Source organism: Musa acuminata, chromosome BXJ2-10, assembly GCF_036884655.1.
Source record: "Musa acuminata AAA Group cultivar baxijiao chromosome BXJ2-10, Cavendish_Baxijiao_AAA, whole genome shotgun sequence".
Taxonomy (NCBI): Eukaryota; Viridiplantae; Streptophyta; class Magnoliopsida; order Zingiberales; family Musaceae; genus Musa; species Musa acuminata.
In genome coordinates this window covers 1315487-1340077 of record NC_088347.1, presented here as the reverse complement: position 1 = coordinate 1340077, position 24591 = coordinate 1315487, and the positions used below count along the sequence as shown (strand labels likewise).

Below are 24591 nucleotides of genomic sequence, written 5' to 3'. Positions count from 1 at the left end.
AGAGGACAAGGCCGAGTAAGCAAACGTTGCTACTAAGGAAGCTAAGAAGAACAGAATCGGTGCAAACCCTACAACGTGATGGCAGAGGCCATGCATGGGAGTTACAGTCTGTCTTTCCATCGACCAAACAGACTGCTTGGAGAACACAGAGGTGTTGAAGCAGAGAGTCGAAAGGGGCGAGGAAGCAACACGACGAGTCCAGAGGGACTTAGCTACCCAAAGTCAAGCAATCAGTTAGAATGGAGGTGAACTCGGAGGAGTGTCACGGAAACATATCTATTGATTGTGAAGAAAAGGGATGTAGATGCGAGGCGACGGATAGTAGAGCCATGGACATGACAGCGCCATGGGCATGGCAGCGCCATGGTACCGCAGAGGCAGGACTTCCGTGAAAATCATTGATCCCTTGCTCTCATGGAGGGAGAGCGCTTGGTCGTGAAAGGGGCCGAGGAGGTGGAGAATGCAGAGGCAATCTCCAAGTACCGAGACAAGGCTGAAGGGCAGAGGCCGAAGAACTTCGTAAGACCGGTGTCAATGTGCTTCTCATCAAAGATAGCCGAAAGTGAAGGACTTCGGGTCATGCAAGAGTGCATAACCAAGGAACGAAGCAGGCAGTACGCGGTGCTGTACCTTTGCTACTCAGAGGAGTAGGCGGCAGGGTTGATGGAGAAGACGGTACAATCCCAGAGGCGACCAAACCTATGAGAGAATTACTCCAAGTTGGGGTGAAAACTTCCTGCATTCCAGAAGTTCAATGGCATTGAGAAGGTGAATCACAGTAACTAACTCAACGCAAGGAGTGCAAACACTTCAAGTGCTTCAGAAGTGTGAGCAAAGAGCAGGCGAAGGCCAGTAACTAGCTCGATGCATGAAGTACAACCTCGAGGAGGCGGGCGAAGTCAAGTAACTTTTGCCTTCTTAACCCTTAAGAGAATGGGCGAAACCGAGTACCCCAATCCTCTTATCTATCCAGCAGAGGAGCTCTGCACAAGTTCAAAGACCCTTCGAAGATAATGGAAGACAATAGTTGTCAAATCCTCACTAACGGTGATCAGTGCTACTGAGAGTAGATTGTCCGCTTCATTTCCTAACGAAATGCCAATCGAAAGCGGAAGTGATGCGAACCTACTTGGATGTGACAACTAAGTGAAAGAAGAGTCAATGAGCAGATTTTGTGGAGGAAGGACCCAAAACTTCAGAAGTTTACGAGATGATGCTCGTTAAAGCTCCAACAAGCATCCAACCAGTTCTAGCAGCATGAGAAATTTGAGAGACTGGCGCAGTAAGGATGGTCTTTTCCTTCATCTGGGGGATCCGCAGGAATCAACAAGGATCAACACAACTCAGCCAACCCCACACCAGAGTCAGAGTCATTGGTGAGTTGAAGCAGCATGGCGGATCAAAGGTTCGACTACTAAAAAACAACAGCGGAGAGTAGCAAGGAGCCAAGAAGGCGCATTGTAGCTGGAGCAGAAGATTGGAGACTCAGCAAAGGCGAGGAGTTGTAGTGTCGACAAAGGCTTCAACGAGGACGTCGAAGGAATAAGTGGGGGAGAATGTTACGGACAAACTTCTAAACAAGGTGTTTGATGTAATGCTTATGTATGTCCGTGTCTTTTGGCATATTCATGCCTTGTACAGCATGTAAAGGGGGTCGAAGGCTTAATAGTCCCATTTTAGTTGGGTTGGTGGCCTCTTTAGGCTTGTAAATAAAGGTTGTGTCATGTGGACACGTGTGAGAGATTTTCGGTCTGTAATGGACCATTTTACCTTTTGTTGTGCCACTGTTCAGAGCTTGTAAAGTCTGTTTGTAATTTGCATTGTCTATGAAGTGTTTTTCGGAGATGTTTGCTTGTGGATCCCGATTGAGGCGTTCTCTCTAACCCGTTCTCTCTTTTGGTGGTCCTAAGGGACAATGGGAGGCTTCGGGGAGGCTGACCTTTGCGGACGGACACGCAAGGGTGCCGCACGACATAGGCAAATCCAGCTAAGTCCGTGACAGAACGTCGAAACTCCGGTACGGTACAAAATTGCAGACCTTGGACCTAATACCAATTAAGCTTTTGAAAATGTAAATTGACACCTAAAACAAAGATTAATGGAAGAAATGTAGTCATGATCCAACATTTAATGTAAATTGACACAAAGATTGTCTGCTTTAACAATTAATGGACCGGTACTATAACGAACGGTTGTCGCGCACCCGCAACAACTTCGTTCAACGAATTGTTCGTCACTTTTGTATACTTGTACAGATGTTTGGCAGCATATTTTGTGTGTTTTTGCCTGTAAAAATGTAAGCTCGAACAGTTCGTAGCGCTGCAGTGCGATCCAAGGTTCGCCGTACCGTACCGTATCGGCGTTTCGACCCGGGCTCGGTACCGGTACGGTACGGTATACCGCTCGGTACACCCAGGTGTACCGAGCGGTACACTCACACGTACCGTTCGTAGCGCTGCTACAGTGTTACTGTACAGTTCGTAGCGCTGCTACAGTGTTACTGTACACTGCTACACTGCTACAGTGTCGGTACGGTACGGTACGGAGTGTCGCGTACCGCTGGCCTATCGGACCGGTACGTACCGCCCGTACCGGGCGGTACAGTCCGGTACGACAAACCTTGGTGCGATCGCTCGTCGCGCTGGGCAAAATTGCCCCAAAATGGATCCATTTTCATGTGCCACGGTCTGTTTTTTGTAGACCACAACCGCACACGAAATGTCAGCCATCTCAGCACCTTGAAACCCCTTGGGTGGCACTAGGAGGGATGGGGCTTGGGGGTAGTGTCGGGCGTTGAACAATCTTCACAAGTTCGTACGTTAACCTAACGGGAACTTGCCTTCGCGCCTGACACACGATGAGTAGTTGTTTGCGGACTTGCAACTATTCATTCAAGCTTCTAAAGTCCTTGTTTTCTCCTTCCTCTCTTGCACTCAAGGTGCTCGCTGAATTGCTTATAAAGCTTCCCTCTTTGCGAGACGTTAGGACTTGTCCATCGCTCATTTTCAAACTAATCAACTTGCTGTTTCACAGGTCCTTCGAACCTGTACGAGGTTGCAACTAGGCTGACCCTTTGCGAACGCATATATCGCAAGGGCGCTTCATGACTTAGGCAATCTCAGCTAAGTCCGAGAAGTTAGCAGCTTAGCGCAAGGGTGCTTCACGACTTAGGCAACTCCAGCTAAGTCCGTGTGACATGGGAGTGCCTAATTTGCTACAATTAGCTCGTGTGAATCTTGCTTATCCTATGGTATTTTCTACAGCCCACAATGTTGTTTCATAGCCTTTAACCTAGCCCACTCAAATATGACAACTTATGAGTATATTCCTTAGACAAAGTTAAAGCTGTTTTAAGGTGCTTTTCTTCATGACCAAGGAACGCATAAAAGGGTTAGTTACTAGTTGTAAAATACTTAATTTCGTAATTCCCTATGTATGAAGGGTTATTTCATGCACTAGTACTTATTTTAGTGTTTTAGGGTTAGAAAGGAGTTTAGGAACTGATGATATTAGAAGAAGTTCTCTTGGAGTTCTCTCTTAAACTCTGTATCTCTTGAATGTTTCCTTGAGTGGTGAGTATTTTGTTTTCAGTTCTGTATCCTTGTTTATTATCCTTAGGGTGGTGAACTTTTTGTATCTCTTTGTGATTTTAAACTTGGTGGTGAGTTATTTTTTGATTTTATTAAGGTATCATCATGGGTTCGTTCCTTTTCTATCCGAAAAGCTTATTCCAGCAAATACAATTGTACTATCAGCTTTCTTTCAAAATCTATTCTGCATTACCCTTGTATCAGTTTGGTCTCAGAGCTAAAGGTTAGAGAGCATGGTAAGGCGGAATGGAAAAGATGTAATTGGTGAAGGTAGCGACCATGAAGATGATGTTGAGTCCTTGAGGCTGCAACTACGAAGATTGCTACATAGTCTACAAGAAAAAAGTGAAATCATTGAAGAACTTCGAAGTAGAAACAACCAACATGAAGATGATGCCTAAAAGTATATTTCTGATGATGATACACCTCCTCACTCAAGGGAGTCGGGAAGATTTCGAGCAAGGCCTGGAGTCCAAGATGAGTGACAGAATAAATACAACCTAAGATTGGATATTCCGGAATTTGAAGGTAAAATCAATGTTGATGACTTTATTGATTGACTTAATACAGTGGAAAGAATATTCGATTTTCATAAACCACCAGAACAAAAGAAGGTAAAGCTTGTGACACTCAAACTCAGACGACATGCATCTTTTTAGTGGGAAAATATGAAGAAGCAAAAAGAACGTGAGGGGAAGAGTAAGATCGTAACGTAGGAGAAAATGAAAAAGGGAGTTGGAGAGGAAATACTTACCTGATAACTATAGGCAAGAGATCTTTCTCAAAATCTATGATTTCAAGCAAAAAGATCTTAGTGTGGAAGAGTATGCAGTAGAGTTTGATAATCTCATGTTAAAAGGAGAGCTTGTGGAACCAGAAGAGCAAACCATTGCAAGATACTTAGGAGGTTTAAAATATAAGATTGCTAAAATGGTTTAAATGATATGAGCAAGCTGCCTTTAAAAGTTGAAAAACAATTGAAGTTTGAAAAGAGTTCTCGGTACGAGTCAAAAGATGGCTATACGAAAGGAGGAAATTCCAAGCCTACTCTCCAAACTAAGGTGGGTATCAAAGGTGCAAGACAAGGGTAAAGGATCTGCTGGTAGCAAACACCTAATTCTTCTACCCCAAGTGGTTGAAAATGCTTCAAATGTTATGGTTTTGGGCATATTGCTTCAGATTGACCAAATAAGAGGATTGTTACTTTGGTTGAAGTTCATAGTGATGGAGAAGAAGATGAAGCCAACGACGAACCAAAATATGATGATGATGAGGAAGAGGTTACTTATGCCGATCATGGTTTATCTATTGTGTTATAACGTAGTTTACAAGTGTCCTGTGTGGCTGAGGATGAAAGTTGGGTGAGAAAGAACATGTTGGACTCAATCCCTCATCCACATCCTTACCAATTATACTGGCTGCAAAAAGGAAATGACATCAAGGTAATTAAAAGATGTTTAGTTTCGTTTTCTATTGGCAAGCATTATAAAGATGAAATATGGTGTGATGTTGCATCCTATGGATGCTTGTCATTTACTGTTGGGTAGACCTTGACATTAAGATAGGAGGGTGTTGTATGATGGCTACAAACATACTTATTCTTTTAAGGTGAATGAAAAAAAGATTATTTTAGCTCTATTACAACCTTCTGAAATCAGTGCACCAAAGAAGGAAGTTAGTTCTTTTATGTCCTATGGTGAATGCAAGGGAGAATTAGAAAGGGGTGGTCATGTTTTGGCTCTAGTACTAGTAGAGGAGAATGAACAACACAAGGAGATACCAGCAATCATGAAACTAATCCTGTAGGAGTTTCAAGATGTTGTACCGGAAGAGATTCCACATGGCTTTCCACTTTTGAGAGACATTCAACATTATATTGATCTTATTTCGAGGGTTATTCTACCTAATAAAGCAGCATACAGAATGAGTCCCAAGGAGCATGAAGAATTTCAAAGGCAAGTGGATGAGTTGGTAAAAAGGGAGTTAATTCCGGAGAGCATGAGTCCTTGTGCGGTTCCAGCCTTGTTGGTGCCTAAGAAGGATGGTTCTTGGAGAATGTGTGTGGATAGTCGCGCCATCAACAAAATCACAATTGATTATCGTTTTCCCATTCCAAGGTTAGATGATTTACTTGATCAATTGTGTGGTGCTTCTATTTTATCTAAAATTGATTTGAGGAGCGGCTATCATCAAACAAGAACGAGGCCTGGAGATGAGTGGAAAACAACATTTAAAACTAGAGAAGGCTTATATGAATGGTTGGTTATGCCATTTGGGCTATCTAATGCTCTTAGAACTTTCATGAGATTTATTAATCATATACTTAAGCTATACATTGGGACTTTTGTTGTGGTTTACTTTGATGACATATTGGTGTACAATAAGAGTGAAGAGGAGCATATGAATCATCTTAACGAGATATTTTTTATTTTGAGACAATAAAAGCTTTATGCTAATCTGAAGAAGTGTGATTTTTTTACTCCTAGTGTGGTGTTTTTGGGATATGTTGTTTCGAAAAATAGAATTATGATGGGTCAAAGTAAGGTAGAAGCTATTCTTAGTTGGCCAACACCTGCTTCATTGCATGATTTGAGAAGTTTCCATGGCTTAACTTCCTTTTACAGAAGATTCATCAAGGGTTTCGGTTTTATTGTTACTTTAATCACTGAATATCTGAAAGATAATAAATTCAAATGGACTAGTGAGGCTAATGATGCTTTTGAGCTATTAAAAAGAAAGGTGACCGAAGCTCCTATCTTAGTACTACCTAATTTTGACAAGATGTTTGAGATTGAATGTGATGCCTCTAATGTGGGAATTGGTGCTGTTTTGAGTTAAGACGGAAAGCCCATTACTTTGTTTAGTGAGAAGCTGAATGATACAAGAAGGTGTTATTCCACCTATGATAAGGAGTTCATTATTATTTATCAAGCTATATCTCATTGGAGTTAATATCTTCTTGCCAAGCCATTTGTCCTATATTCTGATCATGAGGCATTGAAGTTCATTAATCACTAGTACAAGCCAAACAAGAGGCACACAGCTTGGGTGGAGTTATTGCAATCTTATAACTTTACAATCAAGCACAAATTTAGTGTTCAAAACGTAGTTGCTGATGTATTGAGCAGAAAGCATTCTTTATTATTAGCAATGGAAGTCAAAATGGTTAGATTTGAGACATTCAAATATCTCTATGAGAATGATGTAGATTTCGGTTCAATATGACAAATTACAAATCAGGTTTTTTTCAACAATTTTCTATCTTTGATGGTTTTCTTTTTCGAGCTAATGCCTTGTGTGCTCCATCTTGTTCTTTGAGACAAGTAATTTTAGCTGAAGCTCATGGTGATTTTTTGGGAGGACATATGGCAAAAACAATGTTGAGTGTGTCATATGGCAAAAACAAGAAGTCAAAATTCTGGTTTGTACACTCCATTGCCGGTGCCTAATGCTCTATGGGAGGAAGTGAGTTTTGATTTCGTTTTGGGACTGCCAAGAACTTAAAGGAACAAAGATTCTATCATTGATTGTTGTTGACAGATTTTCAAAGATGTCTCACTTTGTTCTCTACAACAAATCAAACGATGTATCCCATATTGCTGATTTGTATTTCAAGGAGATTGTCAGATTGTATGATATTCCAAGAACTATGGTGTCTGATCGAGATTCAAAATTTCTTAGTCATTTTTAGAGAACTCTTTGGAGGAAGTTGGGTACTTCTTTGAATTTCAGGAGCTCACATCATCCATAAACCGATAGGCAAATTAAGGTAACAAACAAAAGCTTGGGAAACTTGCTTAGAAGTTATGTTGGCAGGAACATTAAACAATGAGATCTCATTCTTCTACAAATTGAGTTTGCCTACAATTATTCCATGCATCATAGCATTGGTAAGAGTCCTTTTGAGGTTGTTTATGGTGCTAATCTTACTGGTCCTTTGGATTTAGTCTCTCATTCTACAACTAAGCAATTTAATGAAGATGCTGATGAGAGGGCTAAGCAAATAAAGAAGCTACATGAGGGTGTTAAAGTAACTATTGAAAAACAAAACGAGAGGTACATGCAAGCTGCCAATAATCATAGAAAACACATGGAGTTTAATGTAGGTGATTTGGTCTGGATTCATCTAAGGAAAGAGAGGTTTTTACCAAGCACATTTGGGAAATTGAAACAAAAGGTTGATGGTCCATTCAAGGTGTTTAAGATAATTGGTAAGAATACTTATGAGATCGAGCTACCTGAAGATTATGGAGTGTCCCTAACATTCAATGTGATTGATTTAAGTCCTTGTCATAATCATGTTGATAAAACAAATGAGGATTTGAGGACAAGTCTTTTTTAACCAGAGGAGATTGACACGGGAGTGCATAATTTGCTACAATCAACTAGTGTGGATCTTGTTTATCCTATGGTATTTTCTACCGCCCACAATGGTGTCTCATAGCCTTTAATCCAACCCACTCAAATATGACAACTTATGAGTATATTCCTTAGACAAAGTTAATGCTGTTTTAAGGTGCTTTTCTTTATGACCAATGAACGCATTAAAGGGTTAGTTACCAGCTGTAAAATACTTAATTTCGTAATTCTATATGCATGAAGGGTTGTTTCATGCACTATTACTTATTTTGGTGTTTTAGGGTTAGAAAGGAGTTTAGGAACTGATGATATTGGAAGTTCTCTGGAGTTCTCTCTTAAACTTTGTATCTCTTGGATGCTTCCTTGAGTGGTGAATCTTTTGTTTTTAGTTCTGTATCCGTGTTTATTATCCTTAGGATGGTGAACTTTTTGTATCCCTTTGTGATTTTAAACTTGGTGGTGAGTTATTTTTCGATTTTATTAAAGTGTTATCGTGAGTTTATTCTTTTTCTATCCGAAAAACTTATTCCAGAAAGTACAATTGTACTATCGGCTTTCTTTTCAAAATCCATTTCGCATTACCCTGGTGTCACTGTGACTTTGCTGCAAGGGTGCCTCACGACTTAGGCAATTCCAGTTAAGTCCGTGACATTGTGGTATCAGAGCAGGCAAGCAATTCGAGCAAGCAGCGAAGAAACTTTGCAATCTCGCCATGGCAAAACATCGTGGCGAATCGAGCAAGACAAGGTAAGCCGAACCATTGCCCTAAGCAGCCGTAGGTGGGTTGCAAGTGCAAACTCGCTCTCATGCTGTTGGAGCCACTTAGGAGGAGCGCAATAACGAACGTGACGAGCGAGAAGTTGGCTGCTCTCCGCGAGTAGAGGAGGCGCAATCTGGAGCACTAACGGAGAAAAAGAACCACAAAGAGAGACTGACAACAGCAGAAACCCGCCTAGATGTTTTGAAAGCGAGCTTGGAGGAACTCTACCAAGGCCAATGAAAGCTTCTTGGGGTAGAGAGCTTGCAAGAAGAAGCTAATCTCGAATTTACAAGGTTGAGTCCCTAGTCGGTCAACCGATGGAAGACACCAAAGACTCCGTGCAACATTTGCACGAAGTCGTGACGTAACTTTCTTCCAAAGTGACATTGCTCACAAGGGCACTAAATGCGGGAGGGAGCAACACCCGCGTTGCACTGCCACAAAACTTGAGGGCACTTGAGCCTCATTGCTACGGGGGTGCCAGGGACGCAAAGGAGCTCGTGAATTTCTTATTTGACATGGACCAGTATTTTTGAGCTACAAGGCCCAATTCTGAAGATACCAAAGTTTCGATAGCAACTATGTATCTGAATGAGGATGCAAAACTTTGGTGGCGAACCCGTTGGGAGGAGATCCAACAAGGTCGGTGTCGAGTGGACATAAAGGAGGACTTGAAGTGGGTGTTGATAACTTAATTCCTACCCGAGAATACTGAGTTCGTTGCAAGGAGGAAGCTGAGACAACTCTGCCAAAGTACTTCTATTCGGGAGTACGTGAACTAATTTTTTGCACTGATGCTAGGCATACAGGACATGTCCGAAAAGGATAAGCTGTTTATCTTCCTCGATAGCCTAAAGCCGTCGGCACAATAGGAATTGCATCGAAGGAATGTCACCGATGTGATTGGGGCAATTATGGTTGCGAAAAGGCTCACTGACTTTGTTTTCTCGGAGGGCTAAGGGAAAAAGAAACAATCTTTAGGAAATCACCCACCGAAATATTCTCGAGGGAAGGAGTCTAGCAGCGAATAGAGGAAGAAGAGTTCCCACAAAGGGCTAAACTCAAAAGGCAAGGCCCCAAAACTTAGTGGATACTTCTTGTGTAGAGGACCGCACATGGTGAGGGAGTGCCCACAGAAACAAGCACTCAACACCTTAACAACTTTAATCCAGCCTCCCAAATCGGACAAGGGCAAGTCCGTCGCTCTTAGTTCAAGTAGTTCGGAATCCAACAACGACGATGAGGAGTAGCAAGCTGTTGAATGTATCGTGGGGTCAAGTGAGGGAGAACATGAAGGCAAAGCCATAGAAAGCAGGGAGTAGCAAGTTGATGTACATGGACATCAAGCTTAATGGCCAAACAACCCGTGCAATGGTGGACACGTGCGTTACCCACAACTTTATTGTCGACCGAGAAGCAAAGCAACTTGGGCTGATCTTGGAGAAGAACTCAAGTCGGATGAAGGCGGTGAAGTTGGAGGCCAAGCGGATCTTCGGGCTAGCAACGGGAGTCCCCATCAAGATCGGAACATGGTGCGGGAGCACAAACATGATGGCGGTGCCATTGGACGACTTTTAAGTGCTTCTCGGAATGGAGTTCATCCGCACGGCGAAGTTAGTGCTAATGTCGTTCCTAAACTCCCTATGTCTGATGGGAGGTGACAACTCCTGTGAGGTTCCTGTCTCTCGGAGAGGAACCAAGGACCCCCAATAAATATCGACATTACAACTGAAGAAAGGGACACGAAAAGAAGAATTAACCTTCGTGGCTGCTGTGAAGCTGGAGCCACTCGACGGGGAGGCCATTTATGAACCTACTATGGTGGTGAACGTTCTGAAGGAGTTCACAGACGTTATGCCACCTGAGTTATCGAAAACTCTGTCGCCACGCAGAGGCGTGGATCATCATATTGAGCTGGAGCCGGGAGTACAACCTCTAGTGAGACCACCATATTGCATGTCCCCTCTAGAGTTGGCAAAGCTCAGAAAGCAGTTAGACGAACTGCTAAGCGGTGGTCTCATCTGTAATTCCAAAGCACCATTCAGAGGTTCAGTTCTCTTCTAAAAGAAACAAGATAGGAGCTTCCGACTATGCGTCGACTATCAGGCCCTCAACAAGGTGACAGTGAAGAATAAGTATCCCATCCCGCTCATCGCGGACTTTTTCGACCAATTGGACAAAGCAAAGTATTTCTTCAAATCCGGCCTTCAGTCGGGGTACTGGCAAGTGCGCATTACTGAAGGCGACGAAGCGAAGACTACCTGTATGACCAGGTATGGAGCGTTTGAGTTCTTGGTGATGCCTTTCGGCTTAACCAACGCTCCAGCCACATTCTGCACTTTTATGAACCAACTATTCAAGGAGTATTTGGATAAGTTTGTGGTCGCCTACTTGGACGATATCATTGTCTACAGCCAAACGCTTGAGGAGTATGTTGAGCACCTTCGGACAATTTTCAAGGTTCTTAGGGAGAACTCTTTGTTCGTGAAAAGGGAGAAGTGCTACTTTACTCAGACGAAGATCTTATTCTTGGGGTATTGAATCAGTGATGGTTCCATTCGGATTGACAAATCAAAGGTGCAAGCTGTTGCGGAATAGCGAACTCCAAAGAAGGTGCCGGAGCTGAGATCCTTTGTTTCGTCAACTATTATTGGCGTTTCATAGCAGGGTATTCGAAGTGCGCAGCTCTACTGACGGAGTTACTGAATGAGCAACCTTGGAGATGGTCCGACAAATGTGAAGCGACATTCCAAGATCTAAAGGCTGCTGTGTTGGAAGAACTGGTATTCAAATTGTTACTATGGGAAGCCCTTTGAAGTCTATACAGATGTTTTAGACTTCGCTATTGAGGGAGTACTCATGCAGGAGGGTCACCTAGTAGCTTACGAGAGCCACAAGCTCAATGAGACCGAGCGACAATATCCGATGCACGAGAAGGAGATGACAGCGGTGGTCCATTATCTACGAGTTTGGCGGCACTACATTCTCGAATCGCGATTTGTGCTGAGGACGAACAACATCGTGTTGAGTTACTTCCAAACTCAAAATAAACTCTCTCCAAAGCAAGCATGATGGTGGGACTTCCTGGCTGAGTTTGATAGGGCAATGAAGTATAAGCCCGGAAGAGCAAATGTCGTGGACGATGCATTGAGCCGGAAAGTAGAGCCGGTGAATGCAATGCATTTGGAGGGCAAAGGCTAAGCAAGTCAGTTGCACTCTAAATTCCTTTCCAAGATCAGGGATGGACTGTACAGTGATCCTTAGGCAGTAACCTTGATGCAACTAATCAAAGAAGGCAAGACACAATGATTTTGGATCCAGGAGGGACTTGTCTACACAAAAGAGAATAGGGTTTATGTTCCTCGAGTGGACAATTTGAGGAGTGAACTCTTGAGAGAGTATCACAATTCCCTTTGGGTTGGATATCTAGGCATTCACGAACATTAGCTCTCGTGGAGAGGGCCTTCTACTGGCTGAAGATGAGGACTGATGTGGAGGAATATGTTTGAACATACTGTACTTGCCAACAAGATAAGGTGGAGCAGCGGAAGTCGGTGAGACTTTTGGAGCCGTTGCTCGTACCAAAAAGGCTATGAGAGAGCATTTCCTTGGACTTCATATCAAGCTTGCTATTAGTAGGGGTACTCGGATCAATACTCGTGGTGGTCGATCGATTTTCGTAGTATAGAACATTCATTGCCGCACCCCTACATTGTTCAATAGAGGAGGCGGCCAAGTTGATGATGAAGAATGTGGTGAAGTATTAGGGAGTACCGCACAATATCATTAGTGATCGAGATGCTCGGTTCTTGGGACGATTTTGTACCGAGCTATTCAAATTGCTAGGGTCTAAGTTATACTTCTCTACAAGCCTCCACCCTCAGACGGATGGCCAAACTAAAAGTTTAAACTCGCTCCTTGAGCAATATCTTCGACACTACGTGAGTGCCAACCAACGAGATTGGGTGAAGTTGTTGGATATAGCCCAATTCTCTTACAACTTGCAACAGAGCTTTGCGTCCAACAAGAGCCCCTTCGAGATTATTACAAGACAACAACTGTCGACTTCTCACACCTTGGCTATCGATTATACTGGGAGTAGTCCGTCAGCATATCACTTTGCAAAAGAATGACATTGAAATGCGGATATTGTGTGGGTTTACTTGGAGAAGACGGTCAAAAAGATGAAGAAGTGGGTAGACTTGGGAAGGCGACCGCAGGAGTTCAAAGTTAATGATTTGGTGTTGGTGAAGCTCCAACCAACGTCACTCCAGTTCTTTAGGCACAAAGTGCACAAAGGATTAGTGCATAAGTATGAAGGGCCCTTCCCAATTATCAGGAGGGTGGGCAATGTCTCCTACAAGTTGCAATTGCCAGCGTGGCTCAAAATTCAGAATGTTTTTCACAGTAGCAACTTGAAAGCCTACCACTCAGATCCGCAATATGCTTCCCGAAGTGTTCCAACTTGGCTATCCCTCACCAGAGCCTTATAAGAGAAGCGAGTTGAAACCATTTTAGTGGATTGTAAGATGAAACTACCCAACGGAGCTGAGCAGACCGAGTACTTGGTGAAGTGGCGAAAGCTTCCCCGAACCGAAGCCAATTAGGAGCCCGAAGACTCCCTATGACATGAAGAAGCAGCTATCAAAGCCTACCAGCAAGCGTCGACGAGGGCATCGACAGTTTAAGTGGGGGAGAATGTCACGAATGGTCGTCGCACACCTACAACAACTTCGTTCAAAGAACCGTTCGTCGCTTTTGCATACTTGTACAGATGCTTGGCAGCAAGTTTTGTCTTGGTTTTGTGTGTTTTTGCTTGTAAAAATGTAAGCTTAAATAGTTCGCAGCGCTGTAGTGCGGTCGCTTGTCATGCCAGGCAAAATTGCCCCAAAATAGCTTCGTTTTCATGTGCCACGGCTTGTTTTTTGCAGACTGCAGCCGCACACGAAATGTCAACCTTCTCAACACCCTGGAACCCCCCGGGTGGCACCAGAGGGGATGGGGCTTTGGGGTAGTGTCGGGCGTTGAACAATCTTCACAAGTTCGCATGTTAACTTGATGGGAACTTGCCTTCGCGCCCCACACCCGCTGAACAGTTGTTTGCGGACTTGCAACTATTCGTTCAACCTTCTAAAGTTCTTGTTTTCTTCTACCTCTTTTTTTTCTCTTGCACTCAAGATGCTTGCTGAATTGCTTGTAAAGCTTCCCACTTCGTGAGACGTCGGGACTTGTCCGTCGCCTATTTTCAAACTAATCAACTTGCTGTTTTACAGGTCCTTCGGGACCTGTACGAGGTTGCAACTAGGTTTTCTCTTTGTGGACGCATATATCGCAAGGGTGCTTCATGACTTAGGCAATCCCAGTTAAGTCCGAGAAGTTGGTGTAAGGATGCTTCACGACTTAGGCAACTCTAGCTAAGTCCATGACTTTACTGCAAGGGTGCCTCATGACTTAGGAAATTCCAGCTAAATCCGTGACAGTACACACCAGATTTATTACTCTACAACATTTGGAATTGAGAATCATGTGTTATTAAATAGAGCCTTGATACAACAGTGAGGTTCTTCATTGTATACTGCACTAATCGGTTCCAGTTGGAAAATAGGTGCCTAGCATGTGGAGAAGGTTATTGCCTTCTTCTCTTCATGTCGTGAGCACCTGTAGTGGTCTGACTTATGTTTGTGACCTTGGTAATAATATTAAGTTTAGGACTTTTCAGTGAAGGTAGCAACTGAGGCCCTTCCTATTGTTGACACCTTGGTGAATATGTTGGCATCTTGGAACTTGTCGTGACCAAATCCAAAGTCTTCAAGCTAGGCTGCCTTGGTGGTTGGGCAAAGAAAATATATTTTTTATGAGATTCAATAGTTGTAGAATAGAGAACAGAATATTTTAGAAAATACAAAAGAAGATAAAACTACTAGACTCACCATCCACTCAAGGTTTTAACTCTCAGAAATGGAGGTCTCTCTCCTCTATACAATGGAATAATATCATCAGAAAAAGAATGTGATATCACACCACTCACACAATATGTGGGAAAAAAGAATTCTTTATTCATTCATTTACCGATTGAGGTCCCAATTATAATCTCTCTCCTCCTCTTTACTCCCCTTTTTATATAGCTTTGGGCTTTAAATCTCATAATGCATAGCATACTCTTGGCCTAGCCCAGCCTGCTGAAATTTGGAGCTTGCCTGTTATAATTTGAAGGAAGTGCAAATTTGAGATTGTGAACCATTTCTTGAGCTGTAGTTGTCTTTTCGTGCACCAATTACTTGTTGTGATAGTCTTATTGTCTGGCCTTTTTATCATCTGAATATAGGTTCTATATCATTATTATCATAGTTTAAATGTTAGCATAATCTAATCTTCTATTCTTTGATTCAAAGTAATCAATAGCCAATAAATTCTTGTATTATTTTGTCTAAGTTTATTTCAGTTACATCTCATCATGTCAGATCAAGATTCAGTGCGCTTGTTGGCTGTTGAGGGTTGTGCTGCTCTTGGGAATTTGCTGGAACCGCAGGATTGTGCATCTCATATTCTTCCAGTGATTGTTAATTTCTCACAGGTATATATGCTTTGTTTCAGGATCATTTGTTCTCTCTCTCTCTCTCTCTCTCTCTTTGTGTGTTTGTTTTCTGTCCTGTCCAATGCTTTCTGCTGTTTGGAGACCCTTCTTTCTAGTTCTTCTAATTGTTTCTCAATGCTGTCTGCTGTTTGGAGACCCTTCTTTCAAATTCTTCTAATTCTTCTAATTGTTTCTTTTATGAACTTCTTTTCACTAACTTGATAGCACATTTTCGAGATACTGAAACAATATCATGTCACTTCTATATTGGGATTACTTCATAGTTTCAAATTGAAATAGTATTTTTTTTTAATAGGATAAATCTTGGAGGGTCCGATATATGGTTGCAAATCAGTTATATGAGCTTTGTGAAGCTGTTGGGCCAGAACCTACGAGGTAGAGAGAATTCAGTTGATCAAAGTAGCATTTCTTTTTTCTTCTAGTTCTTCTGAGATGAGTTTCATGTTGTTGAAGTTCGGATTTGATGCCTGCTTATGTGCGACTTCTTCGTGATAACGAGGCTGAAGTTCGGATAGCAGCTGCTGGAAAAGTGACAAAATTCTGCCGAATTTTGAATCCTCACCTTGCTGTTCAACACATTGTTCCATGTGTGAAGGTATTTGCTATGCACATTTTGGCGATTTTCATTTGACCCATTTGATGTGTTTGTCATTACAGGTCCAACTTTAAGTTTTTTTTTTTTGACTTTTTTGTATAATTTATATGGGTATATCTTCTGCAGGAACTCTCATCAGATTCTTCCCAGCATGTTCGCTCGGCTTTGGCTTCAGTTATCATGGGAATGGCTCCGGTTTTGGGAAAGGTATGAGAATTGTAAGATAGCAAGGGTTTGAATATATTTTGACAATTTCTTAATATTATTATGTTTCTTAACTTTTTCTGTTTAGCCCAAACTTTTGTCATTTGGCACATCATCAGTACAATATGGACTCGGTTCGATGACTTTTTAGAACTTGCCTATCATAGAGCTCTCAGTTAGGAAGTTCAGAGCTGTTAAAGGGGCTATGTAAGAGATAAAACATGGAAGCATTTCTTAGATTTTCTAGTTGGACTCATGGGTGGAAGTTGTTATGTTTGCATTTGTTATCCTTGGCAATACACTATAAATAATTTGGTTCTCTCATCTAAGGTTAGTTTTTTAACCTTCAGATAAACCACCTTACTAACAGAGTAGCATATATTTTGTTACTGTTGCTGTTTTTCCCTTTTATTTTTTTGGAAGTCTATGCACATGCACCTAATTGTTGTTCATTTAAATAATAGAATTTTAATTGTAGTATTGATATGCATTTCACTTGGTCGTGTTTTTTTCTATGGCATGCTTCCATGAAACATGTATTATTTAATCATTATACTGAAACTATTATACTCATTCACTTAATTCAATCAATATATGCCTGTTGATTAGTTTTCTTTTGTCAAGATCCAATGCATGGAGTTCCATATATGATTTAGCTTTAACAAAATATTTGCCATTGTTTCTTGGCCAACTTTTCTGCCCGTTTAGTTCTTTCTATTTTATCTTTTTTATCTGCTATGTTTTCTATGAGTTATTTAACTATTTTTTTGCATTGTGCAGGATGCAACAATTGAACAACTTCTTCCAATCTTTCTTTCTCTCTTAAAAGATGAGTTTCCTGATGTTCGACTTAATATTATTAGCAAGCTTGATCAAGTGAATCAGGTGTGTCAATGTTTAGGTTTTCATGGCTTCTTTCTTGTGCCTTACATATACCCTGAATTAAGTGTTTTCGTTGGATCATATAAAAAATTCAGACAAAATAGAGTTAGCCAAGATGACATCAACAGCCTCTTTACTGCAAACATGTTTCAAAACAAAGAAAAAAACAACATTTTTATATTTAGGTACATACCAATAATTTAATAACTGTGCTACACCAGAGATACTACCTAACATTTACCGAACTGTCACGGACTTAGCTCGTTTTGCCTAAGTCGTGCGGCACCCTTGCGTGTCCGTTCGCAAAGGTCAGCCTCCCCAAAACCTCCCATGGTCCCTTAGGACCTATAAAAGAGAAAACAGGTTAGAGAAACTACCTCACTCGAGATCCACAAGCAAACATTATAAAAAACACTTCATAGTCAATGCAAATTACAAACAGACTTTACAAGCTCTGAACGGTTACACAACAAAGGGTCCAAATGGTCCACTACAGATCGAAATCACTAACAAGTGTCCACATGACACAACCTTTATTTACAAGCCTAAAATGGCTACCAAACCCAACTAAAATGAGGCTTTTAAGCCTTCGGTCGTCCTTCTACATGCTGTGCAAAGCATGAACAAACCAAGGACACGAACATACATAAGCATTACATTAAACACCCCGTTTACAATTTTGTCCGTGATATTCTCCCCCATTTATTCTTTCGACGTCCTCGTCGAAGCTTTTGCTGACACTGCAACTCCTCGCCTTTGCTGAATCTTCATTCTTCTGCTCCAGCTGCAATGCGTTTGTTGGCTCCCAACTGCTCTCAACTATTGTTGTTGAGTAGTCGAACTTTTGATCCGCCATGCTATTTCAACTCGCCAATGACTCTGACTCTAGTGTGGGGTTGGCTGAGTTGTGTTGATCCCTGTTGGTTTCTACGGATCCTTCAGATGAAGGAAAAGATCATCCTTGCTATGCGCCAGTCTCTCAAATGCCTCATGCTACTTGAACTGGGTAAATGCTTGTTGGAGCTTTAATGAGCATCATCTCGTAAACTTTTGAAGTTTTGGTTCCGTCCTCTACAAAATTTTCCTATCGACTCTTATTTCACTTAGTTGTCACTTCCAGTTAGGTTCGCATCACTTCCGCTTTCAATTGGCATTCTCTTGGGAAATGAAGCGGGTAATCTACTCTTAGCAGCACTGATCACCATTGATGAGGATTTGACAACTATTGTCTTTCATTTAGTTTCTTCGAAGGGTCTTTGAACATGTGCAAAGCTCATTTGCTAGATAGATACGAGAATTGGGGTACTCGGTTTCGCCCATTCTCTTTAGAGTTGAGAAGGCAAAGGTTACTTGACTTCGCTTGCCTCCTCAAGGGTTGTACTCCATGCATCGAGTTGGTTACTAGCATTCGTCGGCTCTTTGCTTACACTTATGGAGCACTCGAAGTGTTTGCACTTCTTACGTTGCGTTAGCTACTGTGATTCACCTTCTCAATGCCATTGAACTTCTGGAATGCAAGAAGTTTTCACCCAAACTTGGAGTAAGTCTCTAATAGTTTTGGTCGCATTTGGGATTGTACCGTTTTCTCCATCAACCCTGCCGCCTACTCCACTGAGTAGCAAAGGTACAACATTGCGTATTGTCTATTTCGTTCCTTGGTCATGCACTCTTGCATCGACCCGAAGTCTTTCACTTTCGGCTATCTTGATGAGAAGCTCGTTGACACCGGTCTTACGAAGTTCCCTATTCTCTACCCTTCAGCTTTGTCTCGGTAATTGGAGTTTGCCTCTGCATTCTCCACCTCCTCGGCCCCTTTTACGACTAAGCATTCTCCCTCCATGAGAAGAAGAGATCGATGACTTCACGGAAGTCCTGCCTCTGCGGTACCATGGCGCTACCATGCCCATGGCCCTACTATTCGTCGCCGCGCATCTGCATCCCTTTCTTCACGATCGGTAGATATGCCTCTATGGCACTCCTCCGAGTCCACCTCTATTCTAATCGATGCTTGATTTTGGGTAGCTAAGTCCCTCTGGACTCGTCGTCGCTTCCTCGCCCCTTTCGACCCCCAGCTCCAACACCTCTGTGTTCTCCGAGCAGTTCCCCTTGGTCGATGGAAAGACGGACTGTTACTCTTGTGCATGGCCTTCACCATCTTATTGCAGGGTTCGCACCGATTCTGTTCTCGTTAGCTTCATTGGTAACAACGTTTGCTTACTCGGCCTTGTCCTCTGACTTACTGGGCTCCCTTAAGCGAATATGAGCTCTAGAGCAGTCAAGAAATACAGAATATGTTTATGAGATGAACTTCAATATGTGGTAGATAATACTATATGAGTACTCAGTTGAACACAGGTATTGGATTATTACTTGATGCAATCCAATTGACAAAGAGTTATTAGCCCTTTAGAATAGAGACAGGGCCAATAACTCTATCTAATGAAATTAGTCCTATTCCTAGTTTCTCGGTCACCATATGATGGACTTTCTCATTATTCCTATTGATATAGTACTCCGTATGTCAGGGACTTCCTTATAACGGGAGCAGCCCGTTTTATTGCTGCCGCTATTAATTAGGACTCCGGGCTAAGCAACGGCGTAAGACGTTATACGACAGTCATGAAATAGGAAGTTATTAATAAATTATAACCAAGTCCTATATCTTAGAGTTTATAATACATCTATTTGTTGCTATGTGTTTGTAGTAGTGACTTGGCAGTCTTACGCTGGTGCTTGGTCGACACCCGAACACAGGTATTGTAATAACCACTCATAAACATACTATATGTTGCAATCACAAGTGTTTTTAATAGCATTCCTAATCTCTGTCGGTAAGAAAGTTGCTTGGCTCCATTTTTCATCTTCTATGTCGGCTCCCATCATGCGGCTTGGGTACTTCGCTAAGTTACACCTAAGTTGCTTTGCTCCTCGTTTTGCATTGAGTTGATGGTGGCCCTCGTGCCCACCATTCCATGGGTTAGCCCTTCATTAAGTCTGATCTCCATATCGACTCTAAGTGTGCCTTCATTTGTGTTACCTTTGATCGGTCCCCAACTTGATCTCGCAATGCATCCCCCCAATGCATTATCTCAAGCGAGATCATGCGACGACTCCTCGTCGCTCGCTTGATTCGTTAAGCTTTGTGAAGTTGTTTTTGAGGTACTCTTCCTCAACATGTGTGGTCCGTTGCACTTGGTTCTCACTCTGAAAAGCTGGGACTTATCTCTCTTGGATATCTATCCCGTTGGAGCAACTTCTCTCTTCGTTTCCTTCTCTTTGAATGTTTCGGAGACCACCATCTCCTTGGACTACTCCTCCTTGTTGAACAAACTGTGCATTGTTCTGCCTCCTGCAAACGCACTTGCTAGATTATGACTCCATGTCAATACAGTCCTCGCTGCACCCCTCAAGGCCTAACAACATGCTGAACTCACTGCACACTTCAGCCTCCTACGGACGTATCCTTCTCATGCCGACGAGAAAGTTTCAATGCTCCATGGCGTCGAGCTTCGGTCGCTTTGGGATGGCCATGAACATTCCATCGTTCGCATACAAGCCATTGCATAAGTATCGAATTCTTCGAGTTAACAATTCCCCTCACCTCTGTGAGCTTTGCATAACTCTTTCGGTCGCTGAACAACCTATTCCGCCTTGCATGTTCTCATCCTTTATCAAGCGCCTCGCTTGCCTTGAGCACCATCAAATATGGTTGCTGACGTTGAGCCATGGCTCAAACTCAGCCATCCCAACCTTTGTGTGCTATGCATTCTTCCCAGCTTGCTTGTCCTCGTGGTGCCTCTTGCGTGAAGGGTTGGCCATTCCTCTGAATGCTAATCTCAGATGCCCGCTTCTCTAAGTGACTCCTTTTCCCTACATCTCCATGCCAATTTTCCCCTAAACGGTCGTGCGTGCTGGCTGTCCCGCTCTGATACCATCTGTCACGGACTTAGCTCGTTTTGCTTAAGTCGTGTGGCACCCTTGCGTATCCGTCCGCAAGGTCAGCCTCCCTGAAACCTCTCATAGTCCCTTAGGACCTACAAAAGAGAAAACGAGTTAGAGAAAATGCCTCACTCGGGATCCACAAGCAAACATTTCAAAAAATACTTCATAGTCAATGCAAATTACAAACAGACTTTACAAGCTCAGAACGGTTGCACAACAATGGGTCCAAATGGTCTACTACAGACCAAAATCTCTCACAAGTGTACACATGACACAACCTTTATTTAAAAGCCTAAAATGGCTACCAAACCCAACTAAAATGGGGCTTTTAAGCCTTCGATCGTCCCTCTACATGCTGTGCAAACCATGAACAAACCAAAGGACACGGACATACATAAGCATTACATTAAACACCCTGTTTACAATTTTGTCCGTGATAGAACGAGATTTGGCATGCTTGTGTACCATCTTTGTGGGCGTGCTATACCAGAGTTACTGCCTAGCATTTACTGAACAAGATTTGGCATGCTTGTGTACCATCTTTGTGGGCCAAGTTATGGAACAGAGCCATTCTTTAGTTTATTTTTGTTTCTGCATGGCCTGCTGTCATATTATACTAATGTAAGGACATGTACCTAGCTTTTTAAACATTGGTAATACATAGATAATTACATGACAAACCCAATCCTGAGCTAGAAGAAGGGAGGATTATTGTATTATAGCACAAAACCTCATCAGGAAAAGATTCATCTGCTAGAAGACTTGTGTCTTCTAGCAGAAAACTTTGTTAGGAAAATATATATCCGGACCTTTCTATGTGTTGTTGGTAGGTCATCACTTGAAATATCAGGTTGGATTTAGAACGCCAGCCAGATGCCCATGGTAATGAAGTTTCTCGTACAATTTTTGATTAATGTAGGTATCTGGCTAGTGCAGATTATGTGATTCAGTTCACATAAAATGCTAGAGCAGAAGCTTACACTAATTATTCCAAGTTAACGTCAGAAAAGTTTGATTGGAGTTGATTGATATGAATATTATGAAGAGTAAAGGTATTAATGCCGAGATGATGCTTAAATTTTCTTTTTATTTTAGACTATTGTTGTTTTTATGTTTGATAATCTAAATCAGGGTTTTTAATACCAGTCCGTATTGAGCTTGGTATGGTACGTACTGGTATGTACCGTTGGTATGCTAGGGTGTACTGAATGTACATCCTAAAACCTTCAAAATATCTCCACCTACCATGTCAAGGCATACCGATTGGTTTGCCTCGATAACGGTCAAAATCTGGGTTTGTACCGGTCGGTATGCCTTGGTACTAGTTAAAACATTGATACCATATGGTAGAGGGCGGTTCACAAACTGGTATCCTCTCAGACTGATACGTACCACCCGTACCGGGTGGTACATATCGAAATTGAGAATCCTGATCTAAATGCTTGAAGGTTTGATTACGTGTTTGATCATTGATGTGGACCGTATCATCGTGAGCCTTGACTATCTTGAATTTTAGATTGATGCTCATGCACCTAATCCATAGCAAAGGCTTTTGCCAATTTTTGCATTGCATGAAAGGCTGATGGGCTGAACAGCTATGAGTATGCTTATTTTTAAGGAAATATAAGAGCTAGCAAATAAAGTCACCAGATATCTACTGAAAGCTCATACTTGAATGCTAACACTGTCAATAAATATATATTGTATTAATCATTTCGATTTTGATTTCTTATGTTATGCTCTGGCAACTATCTTCAAAGTTTCATGGCTTTGGCATTTTAATCACATTTATGTGAACTGAATCAAGTCCAGGATTATTGTTCTACTGAGGGTTTAACATGAAATGCTATAGCAAATTTGAACTTAATATACATCTTAGATATCGGTGTTTTTTAATTCTGCATTATCTTTTTTAAGTTAGGTTGTGACTGTGGTGCAAGGTTCGCCGTACTGTATCGTACCGACGTTTCGACCCGGGCTCGGTACCGGTACGGTACGGTATACCGCTCGGTACACCCGGGTGTACCGAGCGGTACACTCATATGTACCGAGCACTGTACACTGCTACAGTGTTACTGTACACTGCTACAGTGTCGGTACGGTACGGAGCGGTCCGCATACCGTTGGCCTGTCGGACCGGTACGTACCGCCCATACCGGGCGGTACAGTCCGGTACGGCAAACCTTGCTGTGGTGATATTTGTTTATTTCCCTAGAACTAAACACAAAGATGTAATTTGGAATTATCATATAAGTTGGTTGATAAAAGTGAATATTATGGAAACAATTATCTGTCTGGAGATGTTTGTTTATTGCTTTTTATTTTTCTTGAGTATACCTGTTGTGTAACTCAGAAGGCTGTATCTTTGTTTGTGCTCTCCTCTATCCAGAACATCCCTTGGTTTCCTTTTTTTCTCTCATGTTCCTTCCTGTTTCAGGTCTCGGACTTGTTTACATGCCTGTATGATATCTGAATTAGAGTCCTTATGTCCATGAAAGAGCTTCACATCATTGTCTGATACTTAAACGTATGGTTAGGCATTATTTCCAGTTTGGTTTAGGATTGTCTGCCCTTATTAGTAAGTATAGTTTATACTTTGATATAGGTTGATTATTTGAGATGAACATAATCAGTTATGGAGTATTGTCTCAAACCCAATACAAGTGATGGGGTCGTCATAGTTGTACCCTCTTGTATAATCTGATTAATATCTATTATTTCCGTTATTTCTTCCAAAACATTCTAATATCTCAGTTCTGTAGCAGTTCTCTTGATGAACTAACAGAAGATGGACTGTTCGTTAATATTAGCAACATTTTGCTCTATCTGATTGGGGAATTTCTTGAACTCTTTCCGATGGAAGTGGTTGCTTGAATCAACAATACCTTTTTGAACAATTTGGATTTTTTTATCTGGCAGAGAGGTTTTGGTTGTTCATATGGATTAGGCACAAGGCTAATATTCCATATATTTAACATACACTGTATAATTCCATTGCTTAGCAATCAATTTGCATGTACTGAGCTTCTATTTGCTTTTCTGGTGTTTTACTAGTTAGGTTCAAGAACATATTGAAAGTAGAACTTAGTTACTTTGTGTTGAAAAATATGTTATAAAAAAATGCTTTTGACCAGAAGCTGCATGTTGTTCAGGTAATTGGAATTGGTCTGCTTTCCCAGTCTCTGCTGCCAGCTATTGTTGAACTTGCGGAAGATAGACATTGGCGTGTTCGACTTGCCATAATTGAGTACATCCCTTTATTGGCCAGTCAGTTGGGTGTTGGCTTTTTTGACGATAAACTTGGTGCTCTTTGCATGCAGTGGTTAGAAGATAAGGTATGCTATTTTCTTTTTTTTCTTTTTTTGCAGAAAGGCAAGAATAGTATTAAGATAAAGAAAAAAATAGTACAGCATAGCATAGACATGTTTCACTATTTCAAGGCATAGGGATGAAGAGAACCCAACTAAGGCCAACAAAACTCAGAGAGCATACATATCAACATCATGCAAGGCCCCAACAACTATCACTAGTGAAAAAATCATGCAGAATGTACCCCAAGCTGAGATCTGAAGGTGTCTTCTAGGCACTATGCTTTTCTACACTGAGGTAAGAAAAAATAACTGGGATCCATGGGTCTCTTGGAGGCTCGATGCTTTTCGACACC

The 24591-nt window shown here is 41.8% G+C and overlaps 1 protein-coding gene across 1 annotated transcript in view; it reads left to right on the top strand.

Moving 5' to 3' along the window:
• LOC135624238 (serine/threonine-protein phosphatase 2A 65 kDa regulatory subunit A beta isoform-like) overlaps nucleotides 1-24591 on the top strand; it is a 59946-nt gene that overhangs the window by 30470 nt on the left and 4885 nt on the right. Inside the window, exons 4-9 of the mRNA XM_065127653.1 lie at nucleotides 15171-15283; nucleotides 15600-15679; nucleotides 15758-15899; nucleotides 16026-16106; nucleotides 16884-16988; nucleotides 24080-24262. Of these exons, the coding sequence (XP_064983725.1) occupies nucleotides 15171-15283; nucleotides 15600-15679; nucleotides 15758-15899; nucleotides 16026-16106; nucleotides 16884-16988; nucleotides 24080-24262 (704 nt within the window). The remainder of the gene's footprint in view (nucleotides 1-15170; nucleotides 15284-15599; nucleotides 15680-15757; nucleotides 15900-16025; nucleotides 16107-16883; nucleotides 16989-24079; nucleotides 24263-24591) is intronic.